Source organism: Leptosomus discolor, chromosome 25, assembly GCF_034619465.1.
Source record: "Leptosomus discolor isolate bLepDis1 chromosome 25, bLepDis1.hap2, whole genome shotgun sequence".
Taxonomy (NCBI): domain Eukaryota; kingdom Metazoa; phylum Chordata; class Aves; order Leptosomiformes; family Leptosomidae; genus Leptosomus; species Leptosomus discolor.
In genome coordinates this window covers 4,425,908-4,440,744 of record NC_141415.1, presented here as the reverse complement: position 1 = coordinate 4,440,744, position 14,837 = coordinate 4,425,908, and the positions used below count along the sequence as shown (strand labels likewise).

General features: G+C 50.0%; 1 protein-coding gene across 4 annotated transcripts in view; it reads right to left on the bottom strand.

The window, feature by feature from the left end:
* TLK2 (tousled like kinase 2) overlaps positions 1–14,837 on the bottom strand; it is a 68,252-nt gene that overhangs the window by 36,279 nt on the left and 17,136 nt on the right. For 2 of the 4 annotated variants that reach the window (XM_086477997.1, XM_086477999.1), the window contains exons 1-3: positions 7,693–7,712; positions 5,482–5,570; positions 3,595–3,660 (exon numbers count right to left, since the gene is read on the bottom strand). In XM_086477997.1, the coding sequence (XP_086334123.1) occupies positions 3,595–3,660; positions 5,482–5,562 (147 nt within the window). In that variant the 5' untranslated portion in view covers positions 5,563–5,570; positions 7,693–7,712. Of the gene's footprint in view, positions 1–3,594; positions 3,661–5,481; positions 5,571–7,692; positions 7,713–14,837 lie in introns of those variants that run through there. The other 2 variants (XM_086477996.1, XM_086477998.1) reach the window with 2 other exon arrangements.

Below are 14,837 nucleotides of genomic sequence, written 5' to 3'. Positions count from 1 at the left end.
TGACTGTTTATATTTAACTCGGTAACTGACATTGGATAAATGTTCAGTACTTAATTTAGCATACCATTTTAAGTGGTCACGACACAAAAGGAATTAAAGGAACGAATGCAAATTTTGGAAAACAACAAGCAAGCAATGGCAAAGAGTACTAACATCAGAATATTGCCAGGGAAGTAGCAGTAGTGAATAATAAACATGCAATAGTTTACACAGGAAGGGCTTATGAATTTTGTTCAAGAACTAGTCATCTGCACTGGCATCTGGCTTTTCTAGCATAGACTACTTTGGGATAATACTGCACTTCTCTGATATCACTTCCAGCCCACTCATCCACTGTACCCTGTCAAGAGAACCGGTGATGGGGCTCAGCAAAAATTCAAAATACGTGGGTCATCTGAAATAAGCTAATAGTTTCTATAGTGTTTACCCAAATGACAAGCACAAGAACAGCACACACTTCCTCCTCCGCAAGGAATTTCTTTCTGAGATAAGCTGGCATGCTCTTTTCCCTTGTGATTCACCTATCAACTGCTGCTTCTACGTCCGTGACCTACCTATGCACAACAAAACCTCCATGTTGAGAAGTGGATGTAACAGTAACAGGCACTTTCAAGACTCCTACTCAAAGGCAAGAATTTAAAATCTGTCCACTCACACAAGCTGGTTAGTCATTTCTCCCTTTGCAAGAGCCCTGGAAAGGCCACAAACGAGGCACAATGGCTGAAGTTTCAGCAGAAACAACTTAGCCTGATAATAGCTCCGATCAGATCTTCCCTAACAAAGCAAGCCTGACTCAGACTGCCCTTACCTATCTCCTCTTCAAGCCTATCTACTGCCTCGCATGACTTGTGCATTTCTTCAGCCTCTCTAAGCTCCCCAAAATGATCCCTCAGGCTTGTCCACAACTCTTATGTTGGGCAGTCTCCATTTTGCGCTCTCCAACTCCTTGTACTGAAAGGGAGCTCCAGGAATTCGTGCTGCCTAGCCAGAGTCTCCAACTTGGACTCACAGCAACGTGCATTGCAAAATTCTCTTGCTAACTAAATGGCGGAGACATGCTTCATTACCTCAAGCCAAGGTAACCTGAGTTCTCCTGAATTCTGTAGCAAACCAAGAGATTTCAAAGGGAAAAAGTCAGTCCTTAGTGCCACTAAAAGTTAGTGCTGACTCCACACAGGCTTACACCAAAGTGAAATGGCTGAACGGTTCACCAGTTACTCTGCTCCAGTGCTACTGTAGAAGACAGGTTTAATTAACATATCCTTATTTCGAGCATCACATAGGTAAGGGAATTACAGCCTGCTTCTTAATTGGGCTTTTAGAAAGGCTCGGTATTATAGCAAATAATTAAATCCCCGAATCACATAGGTCTTTTTGCCATGAGAAGTTAATCTACTATCAGGCGTTCACAGGTAACCTCCACTGTATCAGATAGGTAAGCAGATTTGCAACAGGATTTGCTTGGCTTCCATTACGCCTCAAAGAGTTCTCTCAAGCTGAAAAAAATATTATTTTTATTTTACTGATGGCAAACTAGACAGAAAGGTCATGCAATTCACCCTAACCCTCAGTTCAGGGGTAGAAATAAAACTGAGATCTGACAACTACATCTGGGCTTTAGTAGCTGGACAACGCATTTGAAACAAGTAACGTTGCACACAGAAGCACCCAAACAACTTTCAAGTATTTGGCATGAAGTCCTGGCACATTCTGTGGTAGCTGATATAAATTCAATTCTAAGTTTCAAAACTCATATTACCTTGTTCTTCTGGTGGCGTGTGACACCTGTTAAGGACCACCACTACGCAGCACCACTTCCCTCCAAGGAAGACACAATTATTCTCAAACACGTATTCTAAACTTGGTAACTTCGCTGCTAAAATGTGGCTAAGCAGACCACACAACTGGTAATTGCTGAACTGATTAAGGCTGCTAGAGTGACAGAGAAAGGGTAAAAACCAAAACAACACAAGTCAAGGCTGTTCTTTTTTATGAGCAATTCTCTTCTTGGAGGCAGATGTTCTGCAGCATAAGTGATACTCTTCAGGTTATTTTCATTTCCCTCTTTGCGATACCTCGAAGGGGGAGGGAAGAGAGCACTAGCTACCACCAAGACCAATACTTCTTCAGTTCTAGCACAGTCATTTGGATCTACAAGATTCCTACAGCACAACAGAGAAGGTTACTCTCTCTAGAAATACCTCAATCTTTTTAGTTTAGCTGTAACAAAGTGGCGCACACAACACTGAAGATCTTTTAAAGACCAAACTTGTAGAAGATATGTGTGCTACTGTGATGATCCACCCTGGTTAAGCCAGAGACAAGCTGTGTGCAAATACAGGTTCACCCATCACAATACCTATTCCAATTCTTATCCAGGAAAAGTCTGTGGGAATGACACAAATCCTTTGGAGACAACACGCCCGATATCTTAAAGGCAGCACCCAAACAGAGGGAAGGGAGGCAGGGGATGAGAAGAGACAAAATTAAACGAGGTTATCTGGAGAAACAAACTACGTTTTGTCCCCTGTACCTACTGACCCAAGGAAGAAGTCTGCGATGACACGTCAGAATAACGCCCCAAGTGAATGCGCTTAGATTTCCCCTAATAAGTAAACATAAACAGGAGCTAAATAAGCAGGAATAGTGGTAGGTGGCAGATAGTCATGTGCTAATTCAAGGACTTGCTTCACGAATTTGGGGAAGAATGGCACTTTACCATATGGCAAGAATAGACATCTAAAGCATCACCGGCTTTTTGAAGCTATCTAGTGACCTGGATGAACCGCACGAATATAACAGTTGCCTAGAAACATTCCTTGCTCATAAATTTGATTCCATGTATTAACTCCAAGCTTCTAGAGAAATACATCCTCCAGCTACTAAGTAACATAATTTATCACAGACCCACAACAGAATTTTGAGGCGTTTGGGACTGCAAATGACCTGTCATTGGGCTGTGCCTTCAGCTACCACAGGAGGTGACAGCACACAGCTGTTTCCAAAACAGTTTAGGATTTCTGTCCTCTACTGCTGTTACTGGAAAGCTCTTCCAGAATCCCATGACTCCGATGGTTAGAAGCTTTTTTTCTATTTTCCAGCCTAAAAATTTATTCTAGAGCAGGTTAGTCGCACTCATTTCTCAGAAACTCATTTCTCTAGCTGTTCTTTACTTGCAAACAGGGAGGGAAAGCGGGCTTTAAAGCTGCAGTCGCATTCAGGATATAAACTAGTGCCTCAGTTTTCTGCAGGTCCAAATCCTACCCTGTACTTTTAAACATTAAAGAAACCAAACCAAACACACTAAGCGATAAGGCCAGCCGGTGGAAGGCAGGAAGCTCAGTTACAACTGCCTGCTGCCCTCACCCAATAGGAGAGCATCTAAGATGACATTTCTTCCTTTTATGCAATAAACAGCAACAGAATACCTTCTATCCCAGGAGGATGTGCCAGTCCCAGTCCCACTAGATGGCACTAACTTGCTCTACGTAGCTTTCCTTAAACATTTAACTGGAGAGAGCTAAAAAGCTTAGCTGAATCATACAAATTGTATCACACCTTTCCCAATATATTCCCTTTAAGACAATGACCTACCAATGCCAGTGCGGAGCATGACGGACGGAGACTTGGGGGGGTAGGGAGGGAATTTGAAGCACCGACCTGGGAGGGAATGTAGTATCTGAGATTAATATTGCAACCAAGGTTTGCTGCAACATAGTAGAGTCATGCTATTCATATCAATGGTTGGCTGATCTATTGCAAATTAGCAAGTATGCAAGTAAATAAATATATAGTTTGAAATAAGTGCAACGCACTTTAACAGTTTACTGACTAGAACCAAGTAAAACACTATACTACGTAACAACAGGTAAAAATAAAACTCAATACAGAACAGCTTTGTTCAAAGCGAAACCTCCAAGAAATGAGGCTTTTTACTCGGATATGCTTTAGAAACAAAAATGAGTTTTCAATATTCACCCGTATAGAGAAAGGGCATGTACTTTCTGCTCCAAACGTATTGAAAACATAGTTAAGACTTGCTTTCCTGTATCTTCTGAAGGTTACTCCTTTAAAAGGAATAGTTCCTAACATTCTTCATGAGCGTTGAGTATGTTGGCACTGTTTTAAAGCAACGACAGCGTCTATGCTTCTAAACCTTAGCTATTCTAGAAAGTTGTATGGCTTTATCTATACTGGTACAGATAAAGATGTTAAAGCAACATACATATGGGGAAGAGGCAAGAAACAGATGAAAAAGTACATAAAAAGTTGTAATGTATAAAACAAGTCTTTCAAGATTGTAAATACATTATGTACCATAAACTTTTATGCTAGTAAAAGCCTTGAGATTAAAAAAGTCTTGAGTGGGGCAAAAGATCAAAAACCCCTCATACTCTTACTACAAAATTGTTACCCCTTAACAATTCTAGTGTTAATCTTCCTTAGTACACTACCTTACAGCTGAACTCTACTTACGCTCCCTTTCAAGACTTAACCTTGTGTTTTGAGTCCTGACTGAAGCACAGATCAGAAAGAGAAGTATGAACTCCAACGAAACCCCTTCTCAAGTTCTGATTTGCTTTGAATTTTTCCAAGAACGACAGCATCTGCAAAGTTTCTTCTCGAAATAATTCTAAGAGGTTCTGAAAATTATCTAGCAATGATACATTGTTTTACCATCACATCATCTTGATGTTGTCCAAAACTCAGTATCTTCCTCAAAAGTAAACTCCTTATCGCTGACCTAGTTTAAGATGAGTTCTGCCACCATTTCATTGCTCAGAGAGACTATCAATTAACACCACCACCAACATCTGGAGAACTAACAGCTTAACGCTAGGACATCAAGCAACCACACGGTGTTACTATTTAAGTGCCTTAAGAAAGGCAGCTGCTGAACAGTTGTGAAGTTGTACGTGAGGACGACGATGGGATTTTACTAGCAGGCTGTGGATCACAGCTAGAGGAGAGCTTACCTTCAAATACGTTTTGTGTGCGTGCTCTAGGCGACCGAGTACACGATTTCAGCACACTGCACCCACAAAGAACTGAACAAATTCCTGAATACATTAAGTCTGCTTGCATGTTGTATCAAACACAGCAAACTTGGAACTGTGTCTAACCAGGGGCCAAATTCGGTGCTCAAATGCATTCTCAGAGAACGGAAGAGACAAATGAGATTCCCGCTTCCAAAGAGAAAGTTGTCATGGGTTTTTTTGGGGTGTACAAGCTGCCTTAAGATGGAGCAATTCCTAAGAACTTAACTAGAACCCAAAACCTTCTGTATAGCAAAACATCTGCTCACAGAGATCCCATTTTCATGCCTCTTAAAACATACTTCAAGCAAATCAGTGGCCAAAACACAACTATTGATACAAAACTGCTAGCAAAGCAAAATTATCAATGTAGAAATTAAAAAAATGAAGTGCTGTGCAGGATGGATAAGCAGTCATGCCTGTTACCAAAGGTACTTATGCTCACCTTAGCAACCCCGACTCCAGTGAACCTGGCCTCCAGTAGTTCCTGCCTTCGTGGGTCCAGGCTATGCAATTCTTCCATCATTTCTGCTGCTATGGGAGAACAACACTCAGATTATGCAATGCAAGGAAAGGAGAGAGATTTAATATTCTGTGCCAATGACAAGACTCAAAAGTGCCTGTTTTGCAGCATAACCATGTAGGAAGCATTTTCTTGCAAGAGAAATGCAAGATCACCATGTAATAACAACATGACTTTGCCACCATATTACTGTATTTAAACCATAACCCTGCTGGAGAGTTTCCTCTTCTATCTGTTGTACCAGCCATTTCAAGATCTTTCAATCCAAGAAACCAATTATGCCACATTCTCCCACTGGATGCCTTATTAAAAGGAAAAACATGGGACCAGAGTGTTATGACTAAAAGCTTCAGAGCTTTTCATCTGTGCTGCATGACTAGGAGAAAAAAAAAGCAACATTCTTTACCCCATAATTTATTTTTGGCTAATCCTGGAAACACTAGATCTCCCCGAACTCCAGATTTCACTGACAACAGCTTTGGTTCTTCCAAGCACAGAAAGGAATCATAAGAAGAAAACAATGTCGTTTAAACCTTCTACTTTATAGGGTAAAGCATCAGATACCTCTAGCGTAACAGCTGCTTCTATATTCTGGATGTACCTGAGATACCTCTTCGCAATCCAACACAACAGATGCCATATTTTGAAGGGTTAAAAAACAAAACAAACCAAACCCCAGCATAGTTGTGTACACAGGTTAAAAATCAGGAAATACACAATTTGAATACTGAACTGCAAAGAAATGGGACAAATTTCAATGTTCATTATAACTGTGAATCAAATCTTCCCAACTGCACCAATCAAGTTCATTTCCAGAAATGTCTGTTCCAGTTTCATTTTCTGGACTAAGGTAGGAGGGGGAAAAAAAAAAAAAAAGAAGAGTCAGAAGATAAAGATTTGCTGTATAAAGAGCATATGTGATGAGGAAAGTTCTTGAAGGGCAGCAAGTGCCCTCTAGAATAGGCAGTATACAATTGTTCCTTTTATTAACTGTCCATTTTGTCTCTGCCATTTCCTCCAAACGCTGCAGATCTAAGTTACAGGGGGCAAAGTGAATCCATCCGGGGGCATTTACAACTGCTCTCCCAAATCAGTAACAAGCCTCAAAAAACTAATGGGATATTAAACGCGGTGATTAGAGAATCCTATTTCTACTATGGGCTTTAAAACCCCAACAAAGCTATCAGCCTAGTTTTCAAAACAGGAAATCTGTGCACCGAGGAAAATGACAGACAAGCCATGAACGCAGAGATGTGAAAGTACTCCCAGGTCTCTCCTGCATCACGGGGCACAGGGCGACCACCCGGGAGGGAATCGCATCCCCACGCCGGGATGCTGGTCTGGAAGAGGGACTGCCACAAGTTCCCGAGCCTTTCCACCCCCCACCCCACTGTAGGGCCGAGCTCCCTCCCGGGGCCTGGGGACTGCCCTGGACACCCCCCCCCCCCCCATCCCTCCCAGCAGGCGATGGTATTCCCTCCCTGCCCTCCCCAACTCGTTCGCGGGGTGATTTTCAGCACCTCTCTCCCATCCTCCCTCCCCACTCGGGAAACAGAGGCACGCGTTTGAAAATAAGCCGGTGAGTGAGCAGCCTTGCCCCGCTGCCAGCTGCTGCACCGCCTCGGCCTGCCTCCTCCTCCCCGGCACCCCAGGCAGCACCGCCTCAACTCCCAGGCCGGGGATTCACAGGCCGTGCCCACCCCTTCACCTCCCCCATCGGCCCGAGGCCTCCGCACTCCCCCGGGCCGGGCTGGGCCGAGCCCCCCCGCCCCGCTCTTACCCCCCGCCCGCCGGGCCGGGCCGCGCTGCGAGCCCGCGGGGCCTGCGCTACGCCGTGCCCCGGCGAGGCGGGCACCCGCGGCCCAGGCCTCGCTCCCGCCGCCTCGGGGCACAGGCCTCGGGCCCTTCCGCCGTGACCCCGGCCCGGCCCCGCCGCAGCCAGCGGCTGGGGGTGCTTAACAGCCTCCGCCCCCCGCCTCCACCGCGGCCCGGGGTCGCTGCCCGGCTTCCCCCCACCCCACCCCCCTCGCCCCCCGGCCCCACCACCCCTAGGGCGGCCTCGGGCCCGGCGCCGGGGAGGGAGGCGAGGGGGGGGGTCCCCGCGCTTCCCCCGCCGCCCCCGGGCTTTCTCACCTGGCGCTGCCGCTCCTGCCGCCGCCCCGCCGCTCCTCTCCCCTCCTGCCCGGGCCGAGCGCTCCCCGGGCACCGCTCGGATCCCGCCGCCGCCGGGGGCAGGAGCAGGAGGAGGAGGAGGAGGAGGAGGGAGGGAGGGAACCTGCTGCGGCGGCGGCAGCGGCGGCACGGGCGGGAGGGGGAGGCCAGGGGCGGCTCCGCGGCCTCTCGTGAGCCAGGCGCCGCCGCCGCTGCGGGCACCCGGGCTCCACGCGGGGGAGAAGGGCGGAGGGGAGGGGGGCGGTGGCAGCAGTGGGGGGGGGTGGGGGTGAAGGGGGGGGGGGGGTGGGGGGGGAAGGTGGAGGCTCGCCCCTCGCCGGCTCCGGGGCGGGGAAGGGGACGGGGCGGGTGTGGGGGAGTGAGAAGGGATGGATAGGCCGCGGATCCCCGGCCTCGCGTAAGAAACCTCGCGCGGCCGGGGTGCGCGCAGGCGGGCGGCAGCCGCAAGGCCTCGCGGCAGGACAAAGGCCCGAGGGAGAGCTCGGCGGGCGGCGGCGCCCGGGCAGGTGGGGAGGGCGAGTGGGGGGTGGGGGGGGGGGCACGAGGCTGCGAGGACCCCTTCGCTTCCCGGGATGGGGGGGCGGTGGTGGGGCGCGGCGGGGCGCGGGCAGGTGCCGGGGCCGGTGCTCGCCCCCTCCCCGCGGCGCTGGGCCCGGCCCGGCCCGGATCGATTGGTGCACACACACTAGTGAAAGCGCGCGGCGTCTCGCGAGATTTGCACGGCGGCGAGAGGGCGGGGGAGGGGCGGGGAGGGCAGGTCAGCGCGGGGGGGGGGGAGGGGGGGGCAGGTCAGCGGGGGGCGGGGCCTCGGGAGGGGCGGGGCCTGCGCTGAGGGGCGGAGGGAGGGGCCGGGGTTGGGGGGGGGGGCAGCAGGTACAAGGGGGGGGGGGGGTCAACAGGCCCTGGGGGTCAGGGCAGGCCTGGGGGGGGCAGGAGGCCTTGGGGGGGTCCTACAGGCTTGGGGGGGCAGCAGAGGGTCAGGAAGGGACCATGGGGTCAGGAGGCCTGGGGGGGGGCGTCGGGGGGGGGGGGGGGGCAGCAGGCACAAGGTGGGGGCAGATGCAGCTTTGGGGTGTGGACAGGTCGGGGGGGGGTCAGGGCAGGCGTGGGGGGGGGGGCCTGCAAGCCAAAGGGGGGTCAGGGCAGGCCTGGGGGCATCTCCACCTCAGGGGAGCAGAGGTTGACCTGCCCCCCCTGGGTGTCCCCAGAGAGGGGGGGCAGGTGGGGTGTCCATGCCCCCCCCCCCCCCAGTTCTTCCCCCCCTCCAGTCTCCCATCTTCCACAGCCAGGAGCGACCTCGCTCCCAAAACCACTCTCATCCCCCCCAAGGGAGGGTGTAAGGGCGCCGCAGCACCCCCCAATGCGCCATCACACCATCCCTGCCCACCCCCTCACCCTGGGGACCCCTGCAAAACCCCCCAGGAACGGGCCCGGCCCTGCTCTCCCCTTCGTTGGGGGCTGATCAAATACGGATATCGCCCGTGAAATGCAACCCCGAGCGCCCCGGCAGCTCCCCGTTGTCCGCCCTTGCCTTTCTAAGGCCGAGCTGCCGCCACACTTGGTGAAAAAAAGCCAAAAAAAAAAAAAAAAAAGAGAGAAAATAATAAAAATAAGGGCTCATCCTGGCTGCAAACGAGCGATTACATGGCAGTTTATCCGCCTTTCTGCCAGGTGGCGGGGGCAGAACGCAAAACGCTGCTGCCGTTGCAGCCCGCTCGGCTTTAAGGCTGAATCAGCTTTCTGAAAAGCAAACAAGCAGGGGAGAGGGGGGAAGAAAAAAGAGGTTTGTTGGGGAAGGAAGTGGCCAGGCCCGTCCAAGGGGAGGCAGGCGCGGATTAGCGATGGGAGCGGAGGTTCCTGGAGCTCTAGAAAGGATTCGCCTTCCAAAACGCCGGGGCAGGGAAAGCCGAGGGACGTCCGTCACCTCTGTTTTACGGCACGTCCGACATCGAGCAATTTATGACCGAACTGGAACCTACCAGTTTGGCAAAAGCGACGACGTGGAGAAGAGCTGGCGGAGCGTCATGGAAAAACCGCTCTCGCCAGGCGACGGGGGGAAGTTGTATTATTTTAAAATTGTTAATTTATTGTACTTCGAGCCCAGCGTTATTTGTTAACTTGGTGTTGCAAATGGCTTTTGAAGTGCCTGCCTGTTCTCGCAAGCTGTGTTTCCTGTGCTTTAATCTGTTTTTTCGGTACAAGAGCCACTCCAGTCTCAGCTCCTGCTCCGTGAGTCACATTTTCAGCACGACCAGCGGCAGGAATTTGCAAAATAAATAAATAAATGGCGTTTTGTGTGTGTGTTGTGTTTTTTTTATTATTAAAAAAGGAAAAAATTCTAGAGTAAATATTTCATCAGCTGGTAAACTAATCACAGCCATTTAGGGGAGTGCTAATTAGTACCATTTGCAGTTAACATTGTTCAAGGAGGTATAAATTTCATTTGTGCATTTCTGTTTGATTTTGGGTGGAGGGAGGAGAAGATCTCGGAGCCGTTACACCCAATAAAGGCACTGACTTCCAGAACCCCTTGACTCTCCTGGACCCCCGCCACCACCTCTAGAAACTTTAAAGGGAGAAGTTCACCCTCCTGGAGCGCCGGATGGGAATCGGACACCGTAACACCAAATCTATGGCACCGTCCCCCCTGTCTTTGTATTTTAGGGGTGGGGGGGGTCACTTTGACCTAATTTTTCCCGTGATTTTTGGAGGGAGCTTGCCGAGGCTCTTCCTCCCCTTCCACGCGCTTCTGGGGATCGCATTGCAAGGGATCGCGTTGCCATCAATCTTTTCACGTAAGGGCTACCAGAAAAGACCACGGGGTTATAATTTCCTAACAGCGCTTTGCTCGCTGTCTTTTTCACCAAAGTCGGACAGATCAACGACCCTGCTCTTCGTTCCTCCGGCAGGACCAGATGCCCACGGAGGCAGCAGCCCCCTGGAGAATTTACTGCAGACGGGCACGTTTGCCAACAAGACGCCCCGCAACGCGCTGCTGAGCTACGGGCTTGACCCAAGACCCGTGGCTGCAGTCCGGGCTCTGCCAGGGGCGGCTGGAGCAGCGGGTGGTGACTTCCGATAACGAACCCGACAAGCTGAGGTTGCACCATCTTGTGACTTGCCCCTCTCCCTGCTCCACGTTCCTCTATGCTTGGCAAAATGGTTGGGGTTTCCGTTCTCACTTGTGGTTTCAGGGATGGAGCACACCCCCTTCGAGCATGACCCCTTCAGTGTGTTCTGGGGGAGCTCTGGGAAGACAGCCCTCGTGCCTTGCTGCCCAACGGCTCCGCTCGCTCAGCTCTGCTCCTGGATTTTCAGCAAGCTGCGAGTGCGCACAAACCCTTTCCTCTCAGCCTTGGCTAGCCGTAGAGCCGCATCCTTTCCCTGCTCCTCTGCTGCAAACTCAACTACTGCCCTCTCCACCTTCGTCCTCCGAAGAGCGGCTCCGAGCCTCGCCTTCAGCTGCAGTTTCCAAGGTGCCAAAACAGCAGCTCGCACAGCACCTTCTTTCGGTGGCGCAGAGCGGGAAGGAATCAACACGTGGCAACTGTATTTCTGGCTGTAAGCAGAAATTTTGGAGTAGCCTTGTAAGGGTGGTATCACTTGCTGCCAGCAGAGTGCCAGGTAGGCACAAGGGGATTTTAGACAAGTGCATCAGATGGCCTCAGCAGGAAGTTATTCCCAGAGAGATTTCCCCCTGCAGAGCCCGTAAGTTGGCGATCTCAGAGGTTTTTCCTCCTACACTCCAACAGGACACCGCTTTGAGCGGGGATGCACCGTCCCAGTCTGGTACACCAGTTGGTACTGTGCTGTGCCAGTGCATCCGAGACGGGGTTCCCTGGAGCAGCAATGCTCTCTAAGGTAAAAATGTATTTATCAGTGATAAGACACAGCACACTTGGACTCTTTTTTTTATGGTGTAATCTCCCGTGGGAGCTAATCCCCAAGGTTTGGACTCAGCAGAGAAGTGGTGGACTGTTTGTTTGGTGGGTTTTTTTTTTTTAAATTCTGTTTTCTAAATAAGAAAAGCCAAATAATTGAAGCATGCTTCTGGCAAGAAACGGTCAGTTTGTGAGTTTCTGCTTTTCAGGGAAAGGTTTTCTAATTCAGAGTGGCTGGAATATGTAAATACTTCATCAGTTCGTACAGGAAAATTTTGGATTCAATTAAAAATTCTAATGTCAGTTTATAAGACGCTACTTTTAAAAGCCTATAAAGCATCAAAACTAAAACAACGCTTAAGGTTAAGAAACCAAAAATTCTGTCGATCTCAGCTTGATTTTCCCCATAGTATTTCAGTTTGTGAACAGTTCCAGTATGTTTGACTTTCTGGTCCAGCAAGAGAAAAAGAGTATTTGGATCTCCAAGAATTCTCACACAGGAAAACTCCTCCTTCCACGCTTGAGTGACACACGAAAACTATTCTGTTTCCCCCCCTTTTCATTAACTTTGTAAGAGCCCCTGAGCTCTGCTCCTTTTAGAGGAGGTGGTTTGAGAGCTGGCGACGGGATGGTTATAAGCAACGCAGTACGTCCATGGCTGACCAAATATTATCTCGCTCACGGGGGCAAGCCAGCCCTCCTACACCACCATCTCTGCCAGATTCCTCCCGTACAGCATCCTGCTCTCCAGGTCTGCCATCAGCCAGTTAATGCTTCCTATTACATCCCCCGTGGCAGCTCTCATCTTCTTGCACTGGTCTCCTTGGATGTCTGCAATATCCTTGGCACGTCGCACTTGTATCATGTTTTGAAGAACGACTCAGCTGCCGCAGCCATTTTCTTTGTCACTGAATTCGACTTGAGCAGTCTCCGAGAGCTCCCCTCCAGCCAGCACGGCGTGCTCAGCAAAAGCAGGGCAAACCCCTGCCTTCGCATCACAGCTTCACTGTTAACCCATGCTAGATTTGATCAACGTTTGGTAAGATTTTATAGCATGCGACAAGTTCCTTCCGTCTTGAATTTTGAAAAGAGATAAAATACCAGAAGTCAAACTCCTGATCTTTTAAATTTGTTTTTGGAGACTTTTCTTTGCCTCTGCTTTCCAGGCTTGTGAAATACTCTAACTGCACTTTCCCTAGCGTTTCTGTACTGCCATGAGGTCTAGAAATGTACTGACAAAATGTAACACATGCACGAAAAAAGAGAGACGAGATTCCCCAGTGACAGCAGGATGCTAGGAGCTGGGGGCTTGAGAAAAGCATCAAATAGCCTGCGCCTTTAAAACATAAAAGCTGGCACCGGTGACCTCAAATCCAAAAATTTTACAGCCATTAAGGAAAAAACCAAAACACATTAAAACACAGTACTCAACAGGTTTCTTAAGGTTTTAGTAGCAAGGGATGATCTCACCTCTAGGCATCAAATCCAGAAGAGGCCAACCCTTGTCTGCAGAGCAGATTCAGTTGGACCTAACGAGGCACAAGTTGCATGTTAAGATTTTTCTAGACTTGGGGCATTCAAAACGTTTCGTCCTTGTGCGGATACTCGAGCGTCTAGTAAGGGTAGAGCTCCCGGCATAGCCTTTCCCTTGCTTAGGAACATTAAAAGGGTCTTTCCTTTCCTTATTTTCATTAGAGGGGAAAAAAGTTGGTATCTCAGCTACTCAGAGATAACATGCCATCGCCTGACTCCTTCCCCAGGCCATTCGGAGAGCCTCCACCCTCCCACACAATGGAGTTTATCTCGGAGGTTGTTCCTGCCCCTCCCTCTGTCTACACCTTCAGGTATCCCATTAGGGAGGCTTTGATACCCAAACCTAGTCGGAAAGCATCCAGGTCGCTCAACCTCCGCACCTGCAGCGAGCCAAGCACCACCTCAGAGCGGTGCCCCGCGCCAAGGCAGCGCATGTCCTGCCTGCCGGAGGCGGCAGCCCGAGTGTCTGGACCTGCGCAACTGCCACGGCCTGGCCGAGGGGAACCACGACTCGCAGGCAGGGAAGGGACACCTCTGCGATCACATCTGCTGCCCCCAAAGCGCACAGCATGAGCAAAATCCACCGTATTTTCTCCTGCACGCACCTGAAAGGATGTGATTCCCCTTTACGCACCAGCAAGTCCTTCCCTGTCCTCACTCGCTACCAGCTTCCTAGAACACAAGAGGGTATTATTCTCGGCAGGATTTGCTCCCTGCTACTCTTCCTCCTGCATAAAACGGGCATAATAACACCCTACCTTACAGGGCTGTTGAAAGCCTCAATTAAACAAACTGCTTTGAGATTTGTGTAAGAGGAAAATTAAATCAACATCCTATTGTAAAGCTAGAGTTACTGCACGCATATTTCTGCAAGCATATTCAGCCTCTGTGTGAGTGTCTGTAAATACATACCAACCTTCATAACAAGGCTCGTCTCAGTAGGGAAGAAGTCACTTGAAGTTGAGGAAAAGCCAGATTTAGTTTTCCATGCAACCTTGATCGACCTCTTCACACCCACCCTTGGCACTGAAGGTGGAAAAAAACCATGCGACTGGGTAATTAAAGACCGTAGCGTGGTGTACCTGCCTAGGTGGTGCTCCCCAGAGGAGGGGGACCCAGCACCATGCCCTGCGCTTGGTCCCATGAATGAAGAAGTCGTCTGAGGGGACATCAGGCAATTTTCTCTCTAAATGAGGAAAGCCACATCCAGTGCCCCTGGAGAAGGATGGCAGGGTACCTCTCCACTGGCAGCTGCAGAGCAGATTCCCCAGCGTTCCCCACGCGTGCCAGAGAGGTGCGACTGGGACTGCAAACAGCAACTTCCCACTTCATATAACGTTTCAGAGACCAAAGGATTGGCCTCAATCCCTCAGAACTCCCCAACCCCCAAATAACATGAAAATGCAAGCGCTACAGGGGTCCTTTGGACCACAAAAACACTAAACCAACCTGAATACAGCAGTCATGCTCGCAGCCCACCCCAAAATCAAGCTGCTGGTCACACGCTGTGTTGGCACTTGCAGTGAAGACCCTCTGGTGTGATTCAATACCAGGGAGCACAGTTCAGAGCAGCGAAGTCCAAACCTCACCAGGGTGTTTCTCCTTCCTGGAAACAGCCATGGACCAGCAGGCTGGGAGCTCCAGGCAGGTGCTGACACGTTAGACTCGCTAGTGATCTTTGCCATCAACGCT